This window comes from Propithecus coquereli, unplaced genomic scaffold (assembly GCF_000956105.1).
Source record: "Propithecus coquereli isolate 6110/MARCELLA unplaced genomic scaffold, Pcoq_1.0 Scaffold156, whole genome shotgun sequence".
NCBI lineage: Eukaryota > Metazoa > Chordata > Mammalia > Primates > Indriidae > Propithecus > Propithecus coquereli.
This window is the reverse complement of record NW_012140080.1, coordinates 1,486,271-1,511,373: the sequence shown is the minus strand read 5'-3', so window position 1 is coordinate 1,511,373 and position 25,103 is coordinate 1,486,271. Positions and strand designations below refer to the sequence as shown.

The window sequence follows — 25,103 nt, the reverse complement described above, 5'->3', positions numbered from 1 at the left end:
GGATCGCTTGAGCCCAGGAGTTGGAGGTTGCTGTGAGCTATGTTGACACCACTATACTCTAACCCAGGTGACCAAGTGAGACTCTGTCTTAAAAAAAAAAAAAAAAAAGAACCCTGATACTCTGCAGAAGAAATGGGTCTCTTTGAAATAGACCACTTTTCAGATATGGTGCCTTCACCATACAGGAATCTATTTTTTTGGTAGGAAATTCCCAACTGAAGGGATCCAGCTTATGCAAAAAATAGGTTGTTGGTTCCTTCTATCTTAATCATGCCCTGTTATTTGTGGGGTTCTCAGTTGATCTTGTCTTCAATGTTCTTTCCCATCCTAGGCTTTGGCTCAGCTATTCCTTTAGCTAGACGATCCAAGTAAAACCATACTGCCCTTTTGAATTTTGTCATTTCCTTGGCAAGAATCTTCATTTATTGCTGTAAAACTTTTAAAAGAATTTTTATAAAAATAGTATATGCTAATTATAGGTCATTTACAAGGAATATGTGAGTCGTAATACTTTAATTAAGTTACTTTTAAATAGCCAACGATAAGTCAAATAAAATGAAGCCTGAGAATGACTGTGGGTTGTGGAGGTCGTTGGCGCCAAGTGGTTTCCTGGCAGTGCTATGGGGGGCAAGGCTGGGTAGAGTTGATTCACGAGAGACTGGGAACAGAGGAATAGAACACCCCAGTTCCTCCGGGTCCCTGGACAGGATTTGACAGAGCCCTTCACAAATGTTCTGCTTTGGAACCTTGAGCTTGGCTAACGCCATGCTTAACACTGCAGTCCTCTTGCCCTATGTGGTCAACTCTTTTGATTAATTCATTGATTAAGGAGTATATGATTCTTTGCGTACTGGGTCCTGTTGCTGTATCTTTTTACCTCTCACAGGACCCAGAACCTGGCTTTGCATGTGGAAGATACAAACTGTTGTTCAAATTATTGGACTGAATTTGTTGAACACCAGCAGCAAATATCCTTCCGTCAGGGTAGGTTAGAATGTATGGCCAGATACACAAGGGGAGCACGTGGGGGCAAAAAGCCCACAGATTCTTAAGCTCCCTCACTCCAGGGACATATGTGAGGACCTGTTAAAAAAAAAAAAAAAAAGAAGAAGACCTCTCCATTGAGTTTATTCTGGCAAATGATGAACCCCGTAAATGTTCTGCTTTGCCTGTGGTCTGTGACGGAACTACTCCGTTGAAAATGTGGAACAAAAGTAAGGACTATTGAAACTGACCTGTGTTCACATCAGCTCTGCTTTTTGCCTGCTGGGCGACCTTTATTTAATACCTCTGATTCTCAGCTTTTCAGCTGTGAGATTCTGATAATTGTGCTTACTTTTGAGAACTAAATAAAATAGTAAACGTGAAGCTCGCAGGCTGGGCTCGCGCGTGGAGCCATTGAGTAAGTGCAGATGCAAGGAATGAATGAATAAGTGTGCAGTTGCTAGGTAGAGAGATTACTATTCACAGAGCTCTGCAGATATATTAAGTGGGTTGAAGGATATCTAAGTGGGAGGGAGAATTGCTATTTAAAAACCTGTAAAATATGAGTAATTGCAATTTCCTCGTTTTTTTCCCACTGCCCCCTTACATTTCCTTCCTAGAACTTTCAAAGTAACACATTTCAGAGGCCAGATTGAGCTAGATAAAGATGAATGAATATTTTTTGTCTTTATTGAAAGAGTCTTATACCCCTGAGTTTTATTTCTTCAACCAGTATCTGTTAGGAACCTATTATTAAAAGGCCCTGAGCAGGGAGATGTGAAGCTGTGACAGCAGACGGTCCATCAACAATAAGAAATCAACTCCGGTTGGAAAGACTATGGGTTGTGAAGAGGGCAGCCTCCATTGTTTTCTTTATGTGTTGTTAGCATTTGGCATGAAAGTCAGAAATCAGAAAGGGAATCCTGCCAAACTAATGACTAGTGCTCCACTCACAATTGCAGGGGATTTGGAATGGAAAGATCTATTGCTAGGTGAGTCCCCATACAATTATGCAGTTCACTCTTGTCACCCTGCTGTCTCTGGGCTAATCCAAGTTGGCTTGAGGTCTCCCAGGGTCACCTGAGAGTTTATCCATGCAGGCTATTAGATTATGCTACCTTCCAGAGAGCCCAGCCTGGGCTGAGTGCCAGAACCCATAAGATAGGTGAGTTTAATGGGGGCGAATATGCCAACGAGAGCAAAGTGAATTAAAGCTATAATGTTCAGGTGTTTGTAATTTCAGCTGCCTGGGTATTGAAAATGCTTAGTCCCATTTATTTCTTTTAATTCATTATGTCTTTGGAGATACTGAGATTTACCAGCTGCCTTTTGTAAGTATGGGCTGAATAAACAGCCCTGGAAAGACCAGTCCGGGAGGAGGGGCCTTGGGAACATCACGATTGTGTCACATTGTCCTCTGGTGGTTATAAAAGATGAAGGCAGCAAGCATGAAGTCTGGAGCTAGATGGCCCTTGAATCCTGGGCTGTTTATAAGGTATTTGACCTTGTGCAAGGTATATATGCCTCTATGCCTTGGTTTCTTATGAGGTGCAAATTGCTTAGTTAGAAGAGAGCCTGCAGGTAGGAAGTGCTATGTAAGTGTTTGACAAGTAAACATTCACTTTCAGTGAGCAGGGGAGTTCCAGGAGCCCTCAAGCAAGTACTACAGCTGCGTCCCTGCTCCATCCTTCCAGCTGCGCAGCAAGCGGCACCCACCGTGCAGGGGCAGACGGCTTGGCTTCTGTCCAGGCTGCTCTGAGAGGAAGGGTCGGTTAGGGACACTGGAGATTAAAACTATCTGATAGCATCTTTGCAGCTCATAATAGCCATTCATGCCGTGCGTCGGAGTCTCAAAATAACCCAGTGTGGTCTGTGTTGTTTTCTCCACTTTGGAAAGAAAGTATGGCCCAGAGATATGAACTGACTTGATCAGAGTCACGTGGCTAGTAAGTGGCAGGGGACCAGGCCCACCATCTATTTAGAGAGCACTGGGTTTCTTTAGATGCTAGAAGACTTCTTCAGAAGTTAATTCAAGTTCCTTGTGCCTTATGCACCAGTGATGGCTATTTAAACAAGCCTCCATCAGCCAACACCTCTGTGAATGAGGGGCCAAGAATAACATAGGTGAGCGAAGCAGCCTTCCTGACCCCTGTTGGCCTGGAGCTATTTTTTTCTGGTGGGCCCAACAGAGAAAAATCATTAACTGTATATTTTCTAGAGTTTAGTTTTCCAGATTCTCGTTTTCTGGCCTTTTATTTTCCTTACTGCTGCCCTTTTAGCCATACCTATGGTTGTGACATTACACCCTGAAGGCTGGAAGGGCAAAGAAATCAGACTCAGTTCTCAATATATGTCCTTGTAAGTAAGTCTTATAAAGAAAGAAACAAACATTTGATATCAGAAGAGGTCATTGTCGCAGTGACCTTTATTAAAAGGATTTGTTCTGTAAAATTTGGATTCAGTCAAGAGGCCAAATTCAAGGATCCAGAAGGCCACATTGGCCCCAAGGCCTCAGGTTCCCCGCTGCACAGTGGGGGTGGGGGGGCTTCTTTGTTCTTCTCCATGTCCACAAATGACAGGCTGTGAGCTACCCTCCTCTCTCTGAGGAGCAGGAGAAACTGAATCTTAACACTTCTGGAAGTTGCTGGACTGTCTATACTGTTTGGCAATTCCAGGACAAGCCCGGCAAATATATTTGAATGGGTTTTAGAACTATTAGTTTGATTAAAAACTGCATGGGATGCCTTAAGAAAATAAATGGATTTATTTATGGTTGGCAGTGGCCACAGTGCCAGCTACAGGAAGGCAGAAACCTGGCCCGATGTTGAGAGTACACTTAGCAGCTATGCAGATACTGGATGTAACTGACTCAACAGTTCTTTCCTGGGAAGAGGAAATTCTACTACAGTAATTCAATGATGTTAAAATACTAAAGGCCGGAAGTGACACGTAAGAAGTAGGATGGAAAAACCAGAAGACTTCCTAGGATAATCTGACATCCCTCTAAGCCTCCACCTTGGCCCTACTGTCGAGTACAGCTGCGTTTCTCTCTGCACCTATACACAAGTTGCATCCAACCAAATCACCCCCTCTCTGTTCCTCTGCCAGATCAGTCACCTTCCTGGCACGTCCCTGGCCTAGTGGTCCCTCTTGCCCTGTGTGGTGGGCACATCCTAATCCCAGAACCTATGAATGTTACCTCATTTGGGACAAGGGCCTTTACAGATGCAATCAATTTAAGGATGTTGCAATGAGAGCATCGGGGATTAGCCAGGTGGGCCCTGAATTCACTGACAAGTGTCTTTATAAGAAACACACAGGGGAGAAGACAGACACAGAGGAGAAGGGAAGTGATGTGGTGATGGAGGCAGAGATTGGAGTGATGGAGCTACAAGCCAAGGAATGCCGTGGCGTGGCGGCAGCCACCAGAAATGGGAAGAAGCAAGGAATGAATTTTCCCCTAGAGGCTCAGGAGCAAGCGTGGCCCTGCCAACACCTTGATTTTGGACTTCTAGCTCCACAGCTGTTGAGAACAAATTTCTATTGTTTTAAGCCACCACATTGGTGGCAATTCATCAGGGTAGCCTCAGAAAACTAATATGCTCTGTGTCAACTTTTCTGGGAGTCCCAGCTCACAGCCATAGTGGCAGCTCACGTGGATCTAAGCCTTGGTGAATGTGCCTGCCTGAGCTTCTGCGTGGGTTGGTTTGAAGCTCCCGTTTGGCATTTACGAATTTTCCACCATGTGTTGTGTCTTTATTTTTAATGTATATTAACTCCTTCAGGGTCAGCACTTGGTTTTACATCTTTGATCTCTAGTTCCTGGTAATGAGCTTTAGACTTTTGATAGGGTCTAAGGAGAAGCTGGGTTACAGACTGGACTATAACATACCTAGCACTAAAGTTGTTCCTTCTTTGATTCGTAAGGTTATCTGGGATCTTAACCTGTCACTAGGTTCTCAGTATGAGAAGCAGTTATTCTTGTGTAGTATTGTGAAAAATATTTACTGCTGATTTGGATCAAGGATAAGGAAGAGTTTATTGTGCTATATTTCTGCCACTTACTCCTGTGATTCCAATCATATATGCATTAATTACCTGAATGTGTCTCTGATTGCAAATTTCAATTAGCTCTGAAAAAATTCTCTGAGCATACTGTAAGAGAAACCCTGTTATCAGCTGGCAGCAGCCAGCAGTAGGGAATGGGGTGGTGTGGTTTTTTTCTTTTTCTTTTTCTTTTTTTTTCCTTGAGTCAGGGTCTCACTCTGTTCCCTGGGCTAGTGTGCAGTGATGTCTTCATAGCTCACTGCAACCTCAAACTCCTGGACTCAAGCGATCCTCCTGCCTCAGCCTCCCAAGTATCTGGGACTATAGGTGTGTGCCACTATGTCTGGCTAATTTTTCTACTTTTTGTAGAGATGGTGTCTTGCTATGTTTCCCAGGCTGGTCTCAAAACTCCTGGCCTCAAGCAATCCTCCCACCTTGGCCTCCCAAAGTGCTGTGATTACGGGCATGAGCCACTGCACCCAGCCTGTTTAAAACAGAGCTGGAAAATATAAAGTGAAGAACAAAAATATCCCCACCTTCTCACCTCTGGCCCCCGTGCCATTCACACAGGAGTCTGGGTTGGAGACTTCCCGCATTCCCACGTGGTATGTGCTGTGTGTGGTGAGTTAGCCCAGAATCTCCTCCACGAGGCCATCTGCCGCTGTGGAAACAAACACTTCTTAGGGAAGAGGTCACAGATAGGGCACCAAGTTGGAGACAACAGGCCTGGGTCCTGGTCCTCAGAAGTCCTTCGTTCATTTCTATGGCCCTGAGCACACAAGATGTGTCCTTACTCACATCTCTAAAAATGAAGGAGCTGGGTAGATGACTTCCCCATTCTCTTTAAAATAAATAATCTTTGATTCTGTGGGGAAAAGCCAATCATTACAGTATGCCCTGAAAGAAAAAAAAAGTCCAGAAGAGACCCTGGAGTCCTTTGGGTGGACAGAGCTGTCCTCTCTCCACTGCCAAGACCTATGCATGTGGAGAGCAGGGACATGCTGTCAGAGACAGGCTTGTTCTGCTCGGGGAGAGAGCAGTGCTGGGGATGAGGGATGGGATTGGTAGCGGAGTAGGTGGCCCTGGATGGACGCAGCTAAGTGATCGTCTACTTCCCGATGATCTTGTCCAGAGTGATGTTCAGCTGTGAGGTTCTGCCTGTGATCTCCAATCTCAGTCCACAAATGGGTTCCACCTCTTAATAGTTTACAATCTTGGGCAAACTCCTTGGGAGCTTCAATTTTCTCATCTGAAGAATGAGGGTAATAATACTTCCATTATAGAATCACTGCAAGGCACACAGTATTTAAAAAATAGTAGTTGTTATTTTTATTACTATAACCATTACCATAATAACAACTATAAAGCACTGCTACCACCCTGTGGGCCGCGTGGCCAGAGCAGAATGACTTTTATGGTTTGGATGTCTTTATGGGTTGGAAAGAAAAGTGCATAGAAGGTGCCATCCATAGCCTTAAGGGGCTTGGTACAATTAGGGGAATATTTAACAAATATTAAAAAAGTGCCAGAGTAATCGCAGCCATAGATGTTGAGGGAGTGCTCGACGGGGTAGGTGTAGTCATTGTGTGTGCGTTGAAATGTTTTTATTAACACTATTTTAGTTATACAGCCATCAGTGGTCAGTACAGTGGGAAAGCATTTTTCTCTTATTGAGAAACTCATGATGGGAATGATCTTAGGTGGAGCCACCGACAGAGCTGAGAGCTCTCGGGTTTTGTGTCCCCATTGTCACTATCGAGGACTCCTTTCCCCCGCTCCGTGCTTTCTCAAGACATCGCTGCCAGGACTGGGGGATATTCTCCCATTGTCTAATTCTAAGTAATTAAGGCACCGGTGTTGTTGGTGTGTGGCTAGCCAAGTAATAGCACTTGAAACATTTTGGGGGCCCGAATCATCTGGTTGGTGAGCTACATCCCTGTGTGAGGGGAGAGGAAGGACAGTGACGGCTGGCAGCTGGTGACTGCCGCCCCCATGTAGCCTTCAGAATCCAAGTGGGCACTTCATTGCTCAGTCTCCTTTTTTCTTTAATCTCACTTATTTCCTAAAGTCAGGGATTGTACCTGAGGTTACTAGGCGGAAGCTAATGCTGCTGTTCAATATGACACGAGTTTGTGATAGAAGATTTAGGAAGGAGCTGGTTTTGCAAAGTCTGTCAAGTCAAACCCCAGTTCTTCCAGGCAGCCTGGTCTCCTGGACGTGGTTGCACTGCGTGAGCTTGTGGTGCAGCAGCGGCGGCCTCATCTGTGCTGGTAGAGAATCTCAGGCCTCCCCCTGCCCTGCTGAACTGAAATGTGCATTTTGACACTCTCCAGGTGATTGACGTGCACATCACAGTTTGAGAAGCACTGAATGAGCTCTCACACACAACTAATTTTTTCTTTTGTTTAATTACTATTGAGGCCTGCTGGTACTCCAAAACTCTTAGTTGAGAAAGAGACATTTAACAAGAAGCAACAACTCCAACTCTCAGTGATTGAAATATAAGTACAGAATTGGTCTGACATCAATTAAAGCTGTCATTCTATTAATTGGAAATCTATTGACAAGCACAATCATAAAAGGTAATAAATGATCTTTAGGCTTTCTTGATGGGCTCTTGAAGATCACATGCCTTGAAAATCATTAAAGATTGATTAAATTATGCTCTACGTGATTTAATGCCTGGTATTGCCTTGTGATTTTTAAAAACCTGATAAACAGACAAAATAAGTAATTAGAACAACCCACTCTCCAGTCATGCCAGATAGAGGCAGCCACAAAATTTCCTTTTCCCACATTTCTCAGCAGCAGGAAGAATGAAAGTTTAAATCGCTTTCTGTTCCTGACATCACTGCAAGGGCAGCGACTGAGGATTCAGCATTTGAAAGGTGCCTGGGAGATGTACACCGTGGAAACAGCTGCGCTGGGGGAAGTGCTTTGCATTCGTGCACTCAGCAATATGGAAATGAACTTGGCCCACTCATGTGCATGAGTAAATGCTAGCTGCCTTTCCAACTGCAAAGCAGCTTTCTATCTTTGGCACATTTTAGACATTCAGTAAAACAGACTGAATTTAACGCCAGATGACAGTGCCAGACTATCTTCAGTTAAACGCAAGCAAAAACCTTAAGAAGTCACTTCCCCCAGCCCCTGCCATGTTTTTCTCTCCATCTGATATTCATGGTGACCTTTAAGCCTGACACCCATGGGATGAGACATCGGCCCAGCAGTGCTGGGCTAAGTTAGCAGGGCCTTGATCTCCCCAGGGGCCCAAGTCCACCCTGTACTGTATTTCTCAGGATATTCAGCTACTCCTAAGTCGCTGGGTACCTGGAGGACAGCAAGAGCCACTCCCCGAGACCTGGTCCCTTGAGCCAAGAGAAACCAGCCTCTCTTTTTTTCTGCCCTGAGTACCAATTCACTCTAATCCAGCAACATTATTAAAGTCCCACACCCTGAGTGCTTTGAGAGGGGTGCTTTTTATACCCACTTGCTTGGAAGACTCATTGAGTAAATGTTTATTCAGGGCCCCTATTTCCCAGGTAATAGATAAGGTGCAGCCTCTATCCTCACCGAACCCGCATTCTAGCTCTCGAGGCAGACAAGGCCAGGGAGGTTTGTGTTAGTGCTGACTGTCGCCAGGGAGGGATAGCATTTCTGCCTGGAGCAGGAGGTTTGAGGCTAAATGAGAATTCACCAGGCTGTGAGGTAGATGGAGCAGGCATTCCAGATATGAAAAAGCAAGTATGCAAAGACTTGGCAGTGTTAAAATTCTCAGGCTAATTTCTCATCCCTGTTTGGTGGGACTACAGGATAGGAAGCATGGCAGCTCTGAGTAGGGTCACAGACCTTACTTGCCTCCATCCACACGGCACTGCTTCTTAACTCCTGATTGTTTCAGGGTCTTGGCCACTTCCTGGGTCTACCCACCACTATCTCCCTGCCCCATGCGATTCACTCCTTGTTCATTATCAGAATTTACATATTTAAACTACAGTAAAAATGCAATATGCTATAATATGCAGCAGAATGATTGAAAATGTAGGTTCTGTAGTCGGGTGGCTTTACCATTTAGTAGCTTTATAACATCAGGGAAGTTATCCACATTTAAAAATAAGGATACTAATAGATCCAATCTTGAAAGGTTGTGCAAAGATTAAGCATGAGAATGTAAGTATGGTGTTTAGCACACTATTTGACATAAAGAAGATGCTTAGCTGGGCACGGTGGCTCACACCTGTAATCCTAGCACTCTGGGAGGCTGAGCATTGCTTGAGCTCAGAAGTTTGAGACCAGTCTGAGCAAGAGTGAGACCCTGTCTCTACTAAAAATAGAAAAATTAGCCAGGCATCATGGTGTGAGCCTGTAGTCCCAGCTATAGGCTGGAGTTGAGGCAGGAGGATCCATTGAGCCCAGGAGTTTGAGGTTGCAGTGAGCTATGATGACGCCACCGCACTCTGCAAGGGGCAACCGAGCGAGACTCTGTCTCAAAAAAAAAAAAAAGATGCTTAATACCTGTTAGCTATTATAATTGCTTTGTTAGTTCTTTCAGCATTTATTTATTAATATCTACGGTGCACTATTTTAAGTAGTGAACAAGAATTCTGTCTTGTTCAGCTGGAAAGTGCTCTCCAATCATTTTATATTACTATTGTTTATATTGTTGTATTTATGTATTATTTCAATCAACCCTACTAGATAGTATGTCCTGAGGCACTATTCTTTTGCATTATAAATGGCATGCTGTGTAGAATTGTGGATACAGCTTAATACCTCCTTATAAGCCAACCCCCCTGTGCCATTTACTTGGTTGGAGACTCCAACAATTATAAAACCAGGAGAATTCTTTTAGTACCAACTGTGTACTTTGTACTTTGCTGGGATTCTAAGCAAGCTGAAAAGATAATCCCTATGATGGTTTGGGAGGAAAAGACCAAAGCACTGGAGATAAAAATGAAAAAAAAATCACAAATTAATTAAATGGTCAATTGTCTGGTAATGGACAATAATACTGCTGTAATTTACAGGAATATATGACTGATGTGGTTTGGATAATTTAGGGATTTTGTGGAAGAAGGTAGAAATGGAACTAAAATCCTGAAAAGTTTTCATGGGTAGAAAAAATAAAAGAAGATTCTGGGAGGCTGGAACAATATAAATAAATCACTGAAGTGGAAATAAAGACCAAGATTTTGTCATCTGCATTTTTATATTGCATGAGGGATAGGACCTGTGGGGCCCTGTCAGTGGTCATCGACTGGTAGAAGCGGGGAATCAATGGGTGAGATCCTGGGTTAGGGTGATGGCTGGGGGACAGAGAAGAAGAACTTACAGATGAAACCAACAGGACCTACCCATAAGAAAATATTAAAGTCCTTACAGTTTTCAAAGTGATTCACCTACACTGCATCCTGGCCTGGTATTCTTTCTCAAACAGTACAGGGAGTTTGTGCCTGGATCATCAGCGGTCCCTACCCCATCATCCCCTTAACCAGTGTCCCCTTATTATGAACAATATTTTAATCACTTCTTTACTCTCCTCAAATGAAATTGACTATTAATTTAATGTATTTAACACATAATTTTGAAAACATCAACATCGTGCTTTACTGTAATATGTAGGAAAATTCAAAGCATATGGTTAATGTTAAAATATATATTTCAATATGTAAAAGTCCAGACATGATTACACTAGAAGACATAAGGGAGTGGTCAGATAAAGCTATACATGGAAAGCAACAGCTATGAATGCAGGCAATACAGGTGTGTTGTGTTAATAACACGAGTGGCGTGGCCTTCAGCAACGTTTTTCTCTAAAAGGGTGGGCAACCTTGGTAAAGTTCCAGAAAGAACTGAGTCTTCCCTCAGTTATGCAGTGCTTGCATCCCCAAGAATTCAGAGTATAAAAAGCCATGCAAAAATACTTCCGTATATGTGCAAAATAGAGTTCAGTACACTCCAGTGATTTTAAGCACATTTTTACCTTCAAAAATGTCTAATAGCGCTTTGGAAAGTCTTTCAGGATGTGGGACAGCTTTTTCATTGCACAAGACTGAGGCCTTGCGGGACAGATAGCATTCCTGGCTCCTGGCCATTAGATGCCAGAGACATCCCTCTGTCATTGGGACAACAAAAAGTGCCCCCAAGATTCCATGTGCCTCCAAGGGAGCAGTGCCAGTGCCACTGAGAACCACCAGGCTGGATGTTGGCTCTCAGGTTTCAGCCTCATGACTCCAGGGCAGTGACAGGGAAGGTGGGAGGGAGAAGATTCGGACGCCGAGTCCAGAAAAGGAGTTGGCTATGCTGCTTTCTTCCTCGGTCAAGGAGAGCCTTCATTTTCTTAAATATTTCAAATCTGGCTTTTCCAACCTGGAAACAGTTTCAAGTTCTGAGCCCAGGTAGAAGATTAAATGAGGAAAACATGATATTTTGTAGGAAAAAAAATTGCAAACCTTTTTCAGCTTAAAGGCCAACAAGCCCACTCTAATTCCTTGCCTTCCATGTTGGTGCATTGGTAGGAATGTACTGTGTCTCAAGAGTTCAGGAGAAATCCAGTTCAAACATGAGTCCTCGAAACAGTTTTGAGATTTATTTCTCGTTTTCCTTTATACTACAGGTATGATCTCATCAATTTTTTTTTAGTTTTGTAAAGTATTCAATAACCTCTAATCTCTCTTGGCATTTGCATGGCACACAGTTGAATGCACTGAGCAGATGTGCATGATTGTTTAGTATTAGCGCTCAGCAGGTCGCTTCTGCCTGGGAGTCTAAAAACAAATCAAAAGGGCTTGATCCACTTAGAATTCTTTCCAGAGGATTTCGAGCCTTGGATTTTTATATAACAATGACAACAACACACACACACCCCTCTTTCATATGAATGTGTTGTATCAAATTTGTAAAATGTCCTTTGGCCGAAAGATACTGGGCACACTTCAAATGCATACCGATTTATGGTATTCTAAGGATAGAAATCTGTTTGCAGCCTTATTCCAGGACTAGGTTTATTCATTTGTCAATCAGATGCTGTCACAGGACAGCAGGTTAGGCTTTATGAGGAAATCAGAACTAAACTGGACCCGTTATACTTTCAAGGAGCCTGTTGTCCAGCAGGGATGATAAAACCTCGTGGATATTATCATGAGAAAGTGGTGATCCTTTGGACAATAAGGTGGAAAACTGATGGAACCTCTAGGGATGAAATTAGTACTTTCCTCTGGAGGAGGTGGAATTTTTAACTTGAGGACCATAAAGATTCATTAACGTTTAGACAGGTAAAACATTAAATTTTGAGGAAAGGCTTTCTGAGCTAAAATCAATTTGAGCAGAATTTTTGGGGTTATTAAGTGATGGGAAGTGTGGTGTACATTCTCCATTTATTGTCTGATTGTAATTATGTGACTTTGAATAATTGGTAATAATCGCTATAAAGAAGTCTTATTCAACATTACTACCTTTCTGGAAAAAAAGTCCTCGAATTTAAAAGCTGAATCTTTTTTCTAAGCTTTGTATTGAAGAAATCCCTTTCACAACTCCAGATCTTGGGATGCCACCGTGATATTTCAACACTCTGGAATGTACCTTTAATTCCATTGACAGTAAGTGCCATCAGAAAGAAGGCAGATCTGTCAGGATCATTATATAAAGAGTTCAGTTGCTAAAGTAGGAAAGGGTTCTTGTTACCAGGTGGATCCCATGTATTGAACTTGAGAACAACACAGAAATCGAGCCAGAGCCACCCGGGACACCCTGCGGTTTCCATGCCCTCCTCGTTAGACTGCCTGTGTCCCAGGACTTGAGTCTAACTGCCTTCTGCTTCCTGGTGCCAGTCCAGCCTTACCGTCTCTCGCCCAGTATTTTTGGCTTTTGGTTGTACCACCTGCTGGTAGGCGGGAGATTTGACTCATAGCAAGTTAGTCCAAGTGGAATTTTGGCCAAAATGTCATGCTCGTCAAAACTTAATTACTCTGTTTCCTTCTTTTTTTGCTCTGTTGCACTGGGTAGAGTGCAGTGGCATCATTGTAGCTCACAGCAACCTCAAATTGCTGGGCTCAAGGGATCCTCCTGCCTCAGTCTCCTGAGTAGCCGGGGGACTACAGGTGCCAGGATGCCTGGCTAATTGTTCTGTTTTCAGTAGAGACAGGGTCTCACTTTTGCTCAGGCTGGTCTCAAACTCAGCTCAGGTGATCCTCCGGCCGGGGCCTACCAGAGTGCTAGGATTACAGGCATGAGCCACCACACCCAGCCAACTTAATTACTCTGTATTGGAAATGTTTTATATATGATCTGGATGGTAGTTACTCAATATATATGTGTATAAATAAACTCATTGAGTTGTACTCTTAAAATTTGTGCATGTCATGTACATTACATCCCAATAAAAATGTAAAAATAACAACGATGAATACCAACTCTCCCATTCACTAAAGTATTGCCAATTTCGGTTTATCTTGGGGTAATGTAGCAATGATTTATGCATTTTTAAGCATTTTAAAATAAATTTTCAGAATTTTTAGTGTTTTCCTTTTTTATTTCTTTTAAAATTCTTTTTCAATTACTTGAAATAACCTAAATAGCTAACAAGGGATGATTAATTGTACCAGCTATTTATAACAACTGACCAAAAAAGAAAAGTTTTTGAAACAAAAGAGGGAAAAACCAAATTTCTAGGGAAAGAGGATGATACTTGTTGCAAAACCATCCTTTTAGTGCTTCAAGATTTCTGATACTTAAATACTAGAATTTGTGGGTGTTAGTTTTCAACTAAATCATTATTTCAACCAAGTTGTCATGTTTACTAACTTGCATCTAGCCTCATACTTTTCAGCCAATTCTTAACCCCCCCAACACACACACAAACACACACACATGCACACACACACACACACACAGCTTCCATCCTGATGTCTGTGGCTTTTGGTTAAATTTCAGACCGAAGCTTAGCGGTGAGTGAACGGTAGCGCATGATGATATCAAAGTGAACAAAAATAGAACTTATGGAACTTATGGTAAAATCTTTACCTTTAAGCACTGGTTGTCAAGTTTCAAACACCAAAAGAGAGAAAAACATTCCCTTCTAAAAGAGAGCTTTTAAAAAATAAAAAAATAAAAAAAAAATTTGATGCCACTGAATTATAGCTTTAAATCTATAAAGTCCAGGGATTATATGGAAATTAAATTTGAATTTCTTCTCCCCAACAAACCCAACCAACTCACCATCCTGGATGGATTTAGTGATAGGATGAAGTGCTTCTTAACATTATTATTTTTTTCAAAGGTAAACGTTTAACATGAACTCTTTTGTTGGAACAGGACAGCTGGGAAGTGGTGGAAGGACTGAGGGGGGACATGAATTATACCCAGGAGCCACCAGTTCAGAAAGGATTTTTGCTGAAAAAGAGGAAATGGCCCTTAAAAGGCTGGCACAAGGTAAGGCATTTGCCTTGGCCCTGCCTTTACTTGCACCCGTACTAACTTCGCTAAGCACCTGGTTCCCAGGCACTTATATTTAATTTGAAGTTGAAATTTGAGACCAAGGTCATTTAAATGGAATGTTCTAATGACTGGTACTTTCTTCCCCACAGAGATTCTTCTATCTGGACAAAGGAATCTTGAAATATGCCAAGAGCCAAACCGATGTAAGTCTTCTTGTGAGTACAACGTGCTGTTGAAGAATTTGGAAGGGGTAATTGTTGTCAGCTCAGGGATGAGATTGTGACAGTTGATTACACCTCTCCAATCTAGAAACCATGGAGGGTCATAGTCTCTCCAGGGGGAACAGAGGTGCCTGCTCTTAGCTCTGGGGTCTAGGTAGGCTCAGTTGCCCCACCTGGGAAAGGTGCAGGGGCTCCTCTAACACCCCACTGGGTATCGGAAGGTCTGTTCTGGTCTTGGAGTTGTGCCTGAGCAGTTCCCTGGGTGGGAGGAGGCATCCTCACAGCTGGAAAAAAGGAACAAAAATACACAGGGTGAGTGTCCCTCCCACTCTTACAGTGACTGAGTGTTGGTGAAGGCCCTGGGGGAAGGAGAAGGTCCTCTTCTAGTTAACACTAGGCAGTCAGCCTGTGAGGGCTCTGATCACCATCGGTCCTGCCCTGTGTGGGGCTCCTTCTCTCCTCCTTGCCTCCTCGCCTAGCTTGCCTTAGCCTCTTGCCCGTACTTCTCCTTTTAATCACTTCTAAATGAAACTAATTCAGTGGGAGACAGTGCAGTCAACAGGTAAATTCATTGCCATGGGAGTCAACCGTGGGATTTGCTTTCCTGCTACCCACCCCACTGGCTGTGTAAATTGCTTGTTACTTAACCCCTGGTACCTCAGTGTCCTCCTCTGTGAAACACGGAGAATGCTTCTTGCCCCAGTGATTAAAGAAGATGATGCATGCACAGGCCTTAATACTGGTTCACACTAAGTGCTTGATAAGGTGAGGGTGGAGGAGGACTGTGTCAAGGATAGGATGTTACTTTTAACATCGTGGTGCTCGAGTGGCCCTCTTTGTGCCTCTGCAGATAGAGAGGGAGAAGCTGCATGGCTGCATTGACGTTGGGCTCTCAGTGATGTCTGTAAAGAAGTCATCGAAATGCATAGATCTCGACACCGAGGAGCACATCTACCATCTGAAGGTGAGACTGCTTCCAGCTGTGCAGAGTTTGTGGGTGCTGGGAAGGGATTGCCAGTTGTTACACTACTGGCGACGACTTTTGGGTCTTCAGCCAGCATGTAGAAGATCTTCATTGCCAAAGTGTCTCTGCTTCTAACAGATGGTATTGATATTTGGATGGGACAGGTCTTTGTTGGGCAGGAGTGCAGGACTGTCTCTCACACTGCTTGAAGGTTTAGCATCCTCGTCCCCTCATCTGCGAATTACCACCCCTCTCCCCAGTGATTGCGACAACAGTCAATAACAAAAAAATCTTCACTTTTCCAAACCACCCCCCAACCAGGCAGCAACATCTTTTTTTCTTTTTTCTTTTTCTTCTTTTTCTTTAACTTCAGACTAATGATTGGCACAGAAGAGGCAATAACATCTTTAGTGAAGAACCATTCACCATAGATTAAGTTATGTTCCCTGAAATATAATATAACGTTTAATCGCTGGAGCCCTGTCTTAAAACTTCGGCTAATTTTATAGAGATTCCATTAAAATTCCCATATTACAGTGAAATATCAGGAATTTCTTCCCTAAGGTGTGGGTCTCCAACTAGTACCTCTCAAAGCTGTTTACCCTCTTTTGTTCTCCCTGCCATAAGTGGTACAGATAGTTAAAAGCATGAAGCATGAGATCTAGATCTGGTTCAAATGTTGCCATGGCTACTTATTAGCCATTGGACTTTGGCAAATTACCTGATCTCTGAAAGTCTCAGTTTTCTCACCTAAAACAAAATGAAAATTATTATAGTGCTCATCTTGTCGGGATACATGTAGAAAACTTGGCACAATTCCTGGCCCACAGTAAGTTCAAGAAGTTTAGTTATTGTATGTGATTCGTAGGTGGTACCTGAATGTTAGGAATTAATTGAGAAAATGCTAAGATTCTTTTCTTACGTGGGCAAATTACTTGCCATATTGGGAACAGGAGCTGAAAGTTAGGAAAATAAGTGTGAGATCGTGAGCTCCATGTCCTAATGTGTCCCTGTCCTCTCCATGGCACGTGTGTGGATGTTGAGCAATACAGGTCTAACACTCACAGGTAGCTGGTTGAATAGGCAGGACAGTCAAACCTTACTGTTTCCTAGCTTAACTGTACTTCTGGGTGCAGTTAATTGTATAAAGCAGGGCTTTTCAACCTCGGCACTGTTGCCATTGTGGACCGGGTGACTCTGTTGTGGGGAGCTGTCCTGTGCATGGTAGCATGGTGAGCAGTGTCCCTGGCCTCTGTCTTCTCACTAGATGCAATAGCATCCTCCTCCCGTTGTGACAACTAAAATGTCTCCGGTGCACCCTGGGGGGATAAAATCACCCCTGGTTTAAATGACTAGTATTAAGTAAAGGAGGGAAGAACCTATAATCTTAAAAGAAAAATTTAAGAAAAAATACTACTCGCCTACCCCCTACAACTCCTGTTTCAATGTCAGTCTCCATTAGAATAGTTTAGGTTATTTCTCCATACGCTTCCAATGACTCTTAGTTCTACGTTTTGACGTGGTCAGGAAATAATAAGTTCTTGTTCATCCACCGTTGTATTAACAGAATAAAAGTAATTATTAATTCCTGATTTTTAGAGAGTTAGAATACTTTAAAATATACTGAATGCTAGCATCATGATAAACACAGTTTAGTATTTTTCCGTGTGATTTGCTTTAAGTTCTGTTTGGTTTCTTGTTCATTCTTTTGAACATCAGCTGTGACGGTTAGTGTTGGTAAGTGTAGTTAGTTGAGGACTCTAGTTTAGCCTCAGAGTCAGGAGGTTTTTTATGTGAGCTGCTTGGTCCCATTCTCTTTATAGATGAGAGATCTGGGCAGCAGAGAGGTTAAGTGACTGTCCACCTATGACCCTAGAACTACTTGAGGGGCCAGAACAGAACCCTGGTCAGTTATTTAATAAAGTGTTTTTATTCTTCTACCTTGTTTAAGTAATAAAAAAATGAGTCAAGACGAGTGCTTGGGCACTGACTTTTAAGGGCCTCTGAGAATAGATTAGTGCAAAAGATGACACAGGATTCCTGTAAAATTCCTCTTAATCACATCTGGGAAATGAAATACATTTCCAGAACGTAATTTGAGGTGGACAAAGAGATGTTAAGTCTGTTTGTACTTCTTCTTCCTGTAAATGACACGTTAAATAGCACCTGTAGGGGTTTTCCATCTTGTAGGTACTCCTACTAATCAACACAAAGGTGGCCTAACAGTTCCTCAATGAATGATGCTGCTGACATTTATTTGCATATCCTAGCTCTCAGCTGTGGCATTAGTAAAGGTTTTCATAGGATTAACCTGGATTTTTCATCTTAGAAGTCAATCCACCATGTATCCTTTTGAGTTATTTTAAATTGCAGCTTCCTAAGTCTCTGTGTCCTAATATATAGGTATCTATCATTTTTCATTTTTTTTTTATTTCAGCATATTATGGGGGTACAGATGTTTAGGTTACATATGTTGCCCTTCCCCTCTGCCCTAAGTCCGAGTTTCAAATATGTCCATCCTTCAGGTGGTGCGCATTGCACTCTTTGTGTATGCATATACCCGTCCCCTCCTTCTTCGTCCCCCCTCCCCATTTTTCACTTTGAAAATATTAAAATCCTCTCATACATATGCAAAATTACTGACTTTTAAGAAATATCTGTGGTATGTGTTTGTTACATACTTTTTGGTATTTTTCTGAACATTTGAAATATTTTCTAATAAAAATTACTAGTTACAAACATTATTCTTCCAGGAAATTAGAAATTGATAGTCATTCATCTATGAAAGGAATGGCTAAATGTGAGTATGATAACAATAAAAGTTGAACAAAATAATATTGCTGTATAATGCTTTATCGGATTTTTTTTCCATTTCTGAGACGAGAAATGTTCTTTTAAATAACCTTCACATTCATTAGCATATACTCTGCCGTGTATTCTTTGTCAAAGAAAATGAGCAAGGTTAAATATTTTAGGAAGAATTCACTAATTCATTCTAGTTCAGAGAAGATTGATCTGAAATGTCTGAATTATACAAGAGTTTAAAAAGAAAAATGGTGGTCATATTTTCAGTAGGGATAAGAGAAGCTGGGATTAAAGAACTTGGAAATGCTTTAGGGACAGATAAATATAACTTTCAGTTCATCTGTTGTTTAATATAACTGGCACTGTTTTGCTTTCTTAAAAATAGCGTAACAATTGGACTCTTTCATAGAAAGCCTAAATATATGCTTTACGAAGATCATTTTTACTCTGCATTTCCTCCTCAAACTTGTTCCTATAGACCATGCGCTTGTAAACTGAGCCAGTATGAGGCTATTTCTATATGTGCCAACTTGAAAAGAAGATGTCAGGAGTGACCTCAGTTTGATGAATAATGGTTCCTTCCAGCGAGTGACTCTCTTCTTTCATTCTCCCAACTTAACACATTTTAGGTGAAATCAGAAGAAGTCTTTGATGAGTGGGTATCGAAACTCCGTCACCACAGAATGTATCGTCAGAATGAAATCGCCATGTTTCCACGCGAAGTTAATCACTTTTTCTCAGGGTCCAGCGTCACAGACTCTGCATCTTCAGTGTTTGACGCCATTTCCAGTAGGAAGGTAACAAGTGGTTCGCCAATAATGAATCTGAAAGAAGGGAGTGGCTTTTGTGGGGATGTCCCATCTCGGGAGCTGAGACTGAGGAAGGCAAGGTTTGTGGGGAGGCGCAGGGTCAGCCTGGGCTGATATTTAATGAGTCTGTTTGCCCCGTGAGTCGGAACCAGGGCCATCTATTACTAGATGAGCATCTATTCATCAGGGGACAGTGACTGAAGAATAGCACATAAGGAGGAACTTAATATCCCTGAATGCACTAGCTTTCTCTTAACCAGTTTGACTGTGGTTTCCTCATCTGATCGTAAACTACAGTAGGTGTGTGTATGGCGGGATTGCAAAATATTTCCAGACATTTATATCATTATTTTGGTATTATTGTTATTTGACAAAAGAAAATAAGGACTTCTATCCAACGGCTCATAGTATAATATGGCCAAGCTGGGGTGACAGCCAGGGGCCTTAGTGCTTTGCTAGAAGCTTCTTGCTCGTCACAGGCAGATGGTGTCCATTAGTGACTAACCAACTCTGTTAACCTTGACCCTAAAGTGTCCCCGCTGGGCTCTGTTTTCATTTATAATGCGCTTTTGTTGTCTGTGGAACAGCGTAGCAGTATATCAAAACAGAATTCATTTCAAACTGGAAGCAATTTATCATTTTCTTGTGGTGGTGAGACACGAGTTCCATTATGGTTACAGTCTTCAGAGGACATGGAAAAATGCTCAAAAGGTACAGTGACTTAAAGCGTCTGCTCCTTTCTGTCATGGTTCCCAAGTGATGCTGGTTTGGTGTCACATCTCAGATGCATTCGTGTCCTTCTCCTTCTCCTATCCATATTTCCGCCCATATTTTTCATATTAAGGTTACACTCATTGTCAACAAAGACACTGTCCTTGCAGAGCTTTACGTCTTCACCTGGCTGTGTTTGCAGACAGGTCTCCTTTTCTATTCCTTGAGTACTGATGTCTGGTTTCCACATGGGCTGTAAATCACAATCAGGGGTGGGGTCTGCTTGGCTCTCGATTTTTTTAAGTGCCCCAAATGACTATGATGCACATCCAAGGTTGAAAATCAGTGTCCTCAAGGTGAGGGAGTGGCCAGATGGAGAGCCCACGTGTAGGTCTTCTCTACCCTGGCTGCACGTGAGAGCCACCCACAGGGCTTGTATGATGCAGGAATACCCATGCTCAGGCCTCTCTCCCAAAGAATCTCTTTAAATTGGGCTGGAGTGGAGCCTGGAGTCACTAATTTTCCAAAATTCTCCAGGTGATTTTGACAAGGAGCCAGGGTTGAGCACTCCTGCCATAAGAAAGCTTAGCGTTCTCAACCTTAATCAGCTGAGACTCACCCAGGGAGCTAAAAAATGAAAATATCCCAGGTGGGATTGGGAATAATCTGATTTAATTGTCTGGGGATGGGATTTGGGCATATGTAGTTTAAAAAATTTCTCCAGTTGATTTAAAAGTGTAGCCACAATTGAGAACCACTAGAGAAAGATGCCAGGTGGTAGCCTTGAAAATTGCATTTTCTCTTATGGAATACAGATATTATTAACCCTGGGGCCATGTAGGCTTTGCCTTTCTAATAAATATCACTCGTGAGCTTTAGCGAGTGACATCTTGTCAAAGTGTTCCCTGAAGTGTTGTCTATGGACCAGCAGCATCTGCCTGGCGACTTATTAGAAATGCAAATTCTCAGTCTTAACCCAGGAGTATTGAATCAGAACCTAGGGGTAGAGCCCAACGAGCTGCAATTTAACAAGGTCTCCACGTGATTCCAATGATAAAGTTTGAGAGCCACTATCCTAGGGCATTTGAGCCTTTATTCCTCAGCAGAAACATCTATTGGCATCTAGGGAATAGCAAATTGTGGACTATCTTTTGTGTTAGGACTAGGATCTGGTCTGAGAGTCTTCTTATGTCCTCTTAGGTCCATCTGCAGAGTCTCATTGTGGTCCTGATGCAGGTCTGTGATTGACAAAGTTATCCTTAGAGACCAGCACAACCTTAATTTTAGTTTTATCCATTTGATGTGTATTGGGTCCTTACAGACAGAGAGTGGCAGCCTATTGTTGCAGGATTAGAAATGTCGATGATGATGATGATGATGATGATGATGGCTGATTTATTTAGTTCTTACCATGTGCTAGGCACTCTTCTAAGCACTATGCAAATATCGACTCAGTCAACTCTTACAACGATCCTGTGAGCTAGGTGTGTCATTACCCCCATTTTTCAGATAAGGAAACTGAGGCGCAGAGAAGTTCTGTAATCTTCCCACGAGTCACAGTTCATTAAGTGGATTCAAACTGCGGCAGCCTGGTTTTCAAGATCCATGCCCTAAATCACTACAGTCTGTAGCCTTTCCTGTAAAAAAGGAAATAAAACTTCCTTCGCTTACAGATGAAAAATCGAATACAGATAAATGAGAAAAGTAGCTGGCACCAGCATAGCGATCCCACTTGCCAGTGGAGGATTGTGAGCACTCTCCTCTCTCCCCCCAGACCTGGCACACTGCCATGCCTATCTTGTGGAAATGAGCCAGCTCCTGCAAAGCATGGACGTCCTGCATCGGACATACTCGGCACCAGCTATCAACGCCATCCAGGTTAGCCAGACCCCAATTCTGTCTGCATTCTGACCGTCTTCTTTCCTTTCTCCTCCCCAAGCCTTTGACTAACAGTGGAATGTTGTCTGGTCGGTTGCTTCAGCCAAATCCAAGGGGATGGAGGTGGTCACTTTGCTATGCATTTATCCCTATTGGTTTGGTGGACCTTACTGTCTGTGCTCTCTTTCCTGTTTTGAAACAAAGGGTGGAGCTTTTGAAAGTCCCAAAAAGGAAAAAAGATCACACAGGAGGTGGCGGTCCAGAGCTATTGGCAAAGATGCTAAAGGAACGCTGCAGGTAACCATGGCTTCCCCCAACACATTGGTTTCTTCATAGGCCCTGCTCTACACGCTGTGTGCTGGGGGCTACTTTGACTCAATGAGAAGAGACAAGTAAATATTCTGTAGTTGGTCTTTCCCATGCCCCCTGCAGAGAGAAGAATTCAATCACTTAGATTCTCTGGATACTAGAATAAACATGTAATGGGTAGTTGGGCAGGGGAGAGAATGTTTTCTAAGGGAAAAATGGCATGAGGTCACAGGGACTTTTGGTTTCTCCTTCTTTAATGTTTAGCCCGCCTGTCCTCTTCCCTGCTTGGGTGCGTGCCTTGTATTGTGACTGCTGTTGCCATGTGCTCTGACCTACCTTCTCTGCTGATGCTCAATGGATTTGTCGCTCCTGACTTTCTGGACACAGGATATTGTGCAGATTCTCTTTTGCCTCTTATCTCCAAACTCCCAATCCCCCATCGGAGGTTCACTGTGTCACACTAGGAGCTGTCTTTCTTAATGCACAGCTAAGCCACAGGCCAAGATTAACAGCTTAGCTGTTGCATATTAAATTGCAACTTTGTTAGAATCAAAATAAATCCCAAGCTTTTGAATAAAAGATATGATATACTCCTGTACATCTTTAGTTCAAAACACTTTATGGGTTGAATTTAAATACTTTTAAAGTAAAAAATGTTCCATGTATAAACAAAGCTCCTTTGTTTTGTAGAAGCCCCAGGTGCAAAAAAAAGCGAAGCATTTTATCCCTATCCACTGTTAACAACCTGGATACTGGATGGTTATTGCCAGGAGGAAGGAATTGAGTATAAATGAGAAAGCCTGGCGGCTTTAGTTGTCATTTTCAACCTATAGCTTTAATGCTTCTATCATTTTCAAAAGAAGATGTGATTTCTCACCCATTTTTAGTTCACAGGATGCAAGTTGCTGTGAAGTTTTCCTGAGTTTTCGTTTATTTTTCTTGTAAGTTATCACTTGGTAGGAAGACTTGCCTATAAAATCTTTCTCTCTTAGTATGTTCCAATCTTAGAACCAAGTAAATATTCTGAGCATCTGAAAAGAAATATCTCCCTTTGATGTCACTTTAGGTCCCTAAACCTTTTTCTGGCCCAGTAAGACTACACTCCTCCAATCCTAATTTGTCAACACTAGATTTTGGAGAAGAGAAAAATTATTCTGACGGCTCTGAAACCTCATCAGAGTTTTCTAAAATGCAAGAAGATCTGTGTCATATTGCCCATAAAGGTAAATGAGTTTTCTTTTTTCCTAATGTGTTTGATGAAAATGTGAAATGCATGTCTGAATATGGGATGTCCTTGGAGAGGGTATGCTTAGTTGGTTCATTTTCTACTCTATTAAGATTTGGGGGAACCTAATTTTTATTTTATTTTATTTCTCTGGTAATGGAGAGTGTCTTGGCATGAAGTTTTGTTTTAAGTCCTTGAGAGAGACAGTAAGAATGTTACGTATACTTCAAAAGCTGAGCTAATCATATGATGCTGTTGGGAGTGTAAATTGTACTTTTCTGGAGGGCAGTATGACATTATGTTCCAAATATTTTTTTAAATCCGCCCATCCACAAAATCCACTTTGAAGAATTCGTTTGGAATTAATTAACTTAAAATGTATCCAAATAAAGATATCCACTATAGCATTGTTTATCACATTAAAAATTAGAAATAGGTATTCAGCATTATTAGCCATTAGGGAAATGCAAATTAAAGCCATGATGAGCTATCACTACACACCTGTGAGAACAGCTGAAATGAAAATACAGTATCAAATGCAGGTGAGGACGCATAGAAACTTAATCTCATACATTGCTGGTGGCCATGTGAAATGGTACAGCCACTCTGGAAAATAGTTTGTTATATAAAACTAAACATATATTAATACTTACCATACAACTCAATACTTGTATTCCTGGGCATTTATACCAGACACATGAAAATTTATGTCCACACAAAAATATATACACAAATGTTCAGAGCAAGTTTATTTGTATTAGCCAAAGACTGGAAACAAACTCAAATGTTTTTCAACAGATGAATGGTTAAACAAAATGTCGTACATCCATACAATGGAATACTACAGCAATAAAAACGAACAAGCTATTGTTATACACACAGCAACTTGGATGGATTTCAAGGACATTAAGCTAAATGAAAATAGCCAATCTCAAAAGGTGACATAGCATATGGTTCTATTTATATAACACTTTTGAAATGTTATAATTAGAGATGGAGAAGAAATTAGTGGTTATTGGAGGTTAGGAAGAGGGAAGAAGTAAAGGGGAGGAGTCTGGGCGTGATTATAAAGGAGCATGCACAGGGGATCTTCGTGGTGATGGAAAGTTCTGTATCCTGATTGTGGTGCTGGTTACATAAATCTGCACATGTGATAAAATTGCATTGACTTTTACCCACACCCACATAAATAAATTAGTGCATATAAAAATCTGGTGAAATCTGAATAAGATCTGTAGATTATACTAATGTCAATTTCCTGGCTTTCACATTGTACAATAATTGTGTAAGATGTGACCACTGGGAAACACTGGATGTGGGGCACGTGAGACTTCTCTATACTGTTTTTGCAACTTCCTGTAAGCCTATAGCAATTTGAAAATAAAAAGTTTTAAAAAATTAGAAATAACCTAAATGCCCAATAATAGGGGATTGGATTTTTTTAAAAAAATGCAATATAATTATGGAGCACGTAGATTGAGCACATTAACTGTCATGTCAGGTGTTTGCTAAGTACTTTACACGCATTGTTTCATTTAATTATTGTGGAGTAGGTATTTTCGTGATCTCTGTTGGAGAGATGAGAAATCTAAGCCTTAGTGATGCTAAAGAACTTCCTGAGAGTCACATGGCTACAAAACAGCCAACCTGAGACTTGAACCCTAACCTGCTTGGCCCCAGACTCCAAATTCCTTACCTGGTGTTTCACTGCCCTG

At 41.9% G+C, this 25,103-nt stretch overlaps 1 protein-coding gene across 7 annotated transcripts in view; it reads left to right on the top strand.

Moving 5' to 3' along the window:
• OSBPL3 (oxysterol binding protein-like 3) overlaps window positions 1–25,103 on the top strand; it is a 171,109-nt gene that overhangs the window by 83,604 nt on the left and 62,402 nt on the right. For 4 of the 7 annotated variants that reach the window (XR_001137321.1, XM_012640727.1, XM_012640724.1 and 1 more), the window contains exons 3-10: window positions 14,344–14,460; window positions 14,616–14,681; window positions 15,538–15,651; window positions 19,086–19,253; window positions 19,853–19,976; window positions 21,751–21,854; window positions 22,059–22,151; window positions 23,230–23,386. Coding sequence is in view for 6 of the 7 variants with exons in the window: in XM_012640727.1 (XP_012496181.1) it covers window positions 14,344–14,460; window positions 14,616–14,681; window positions 15,538–15,651; window positions 19,086–19,253; window positions 19,853–19,976; window positions 21,751–21,854; window positions 22,059–22,151; window positions 23,230–23,386 (943 nt within the window). In the remaining variant the exon portion in view is untranslated. The remainder of the gene's footprint in view (window positions 1–14,343; window positions 14,461–14,615; window positions 14,682–15,537; window positions 15,652–19,085; window positions 19,254–19,852; window positions 19,977–21,750; window positions 21,855–22,058; window positions 22,152–23,229; window positions 23,387–25,103) is intronic. The other 3 variants (XM_012640725.1, XM_012640729.1, XM_012640726.1) reach the window with 2 other exon arrangements.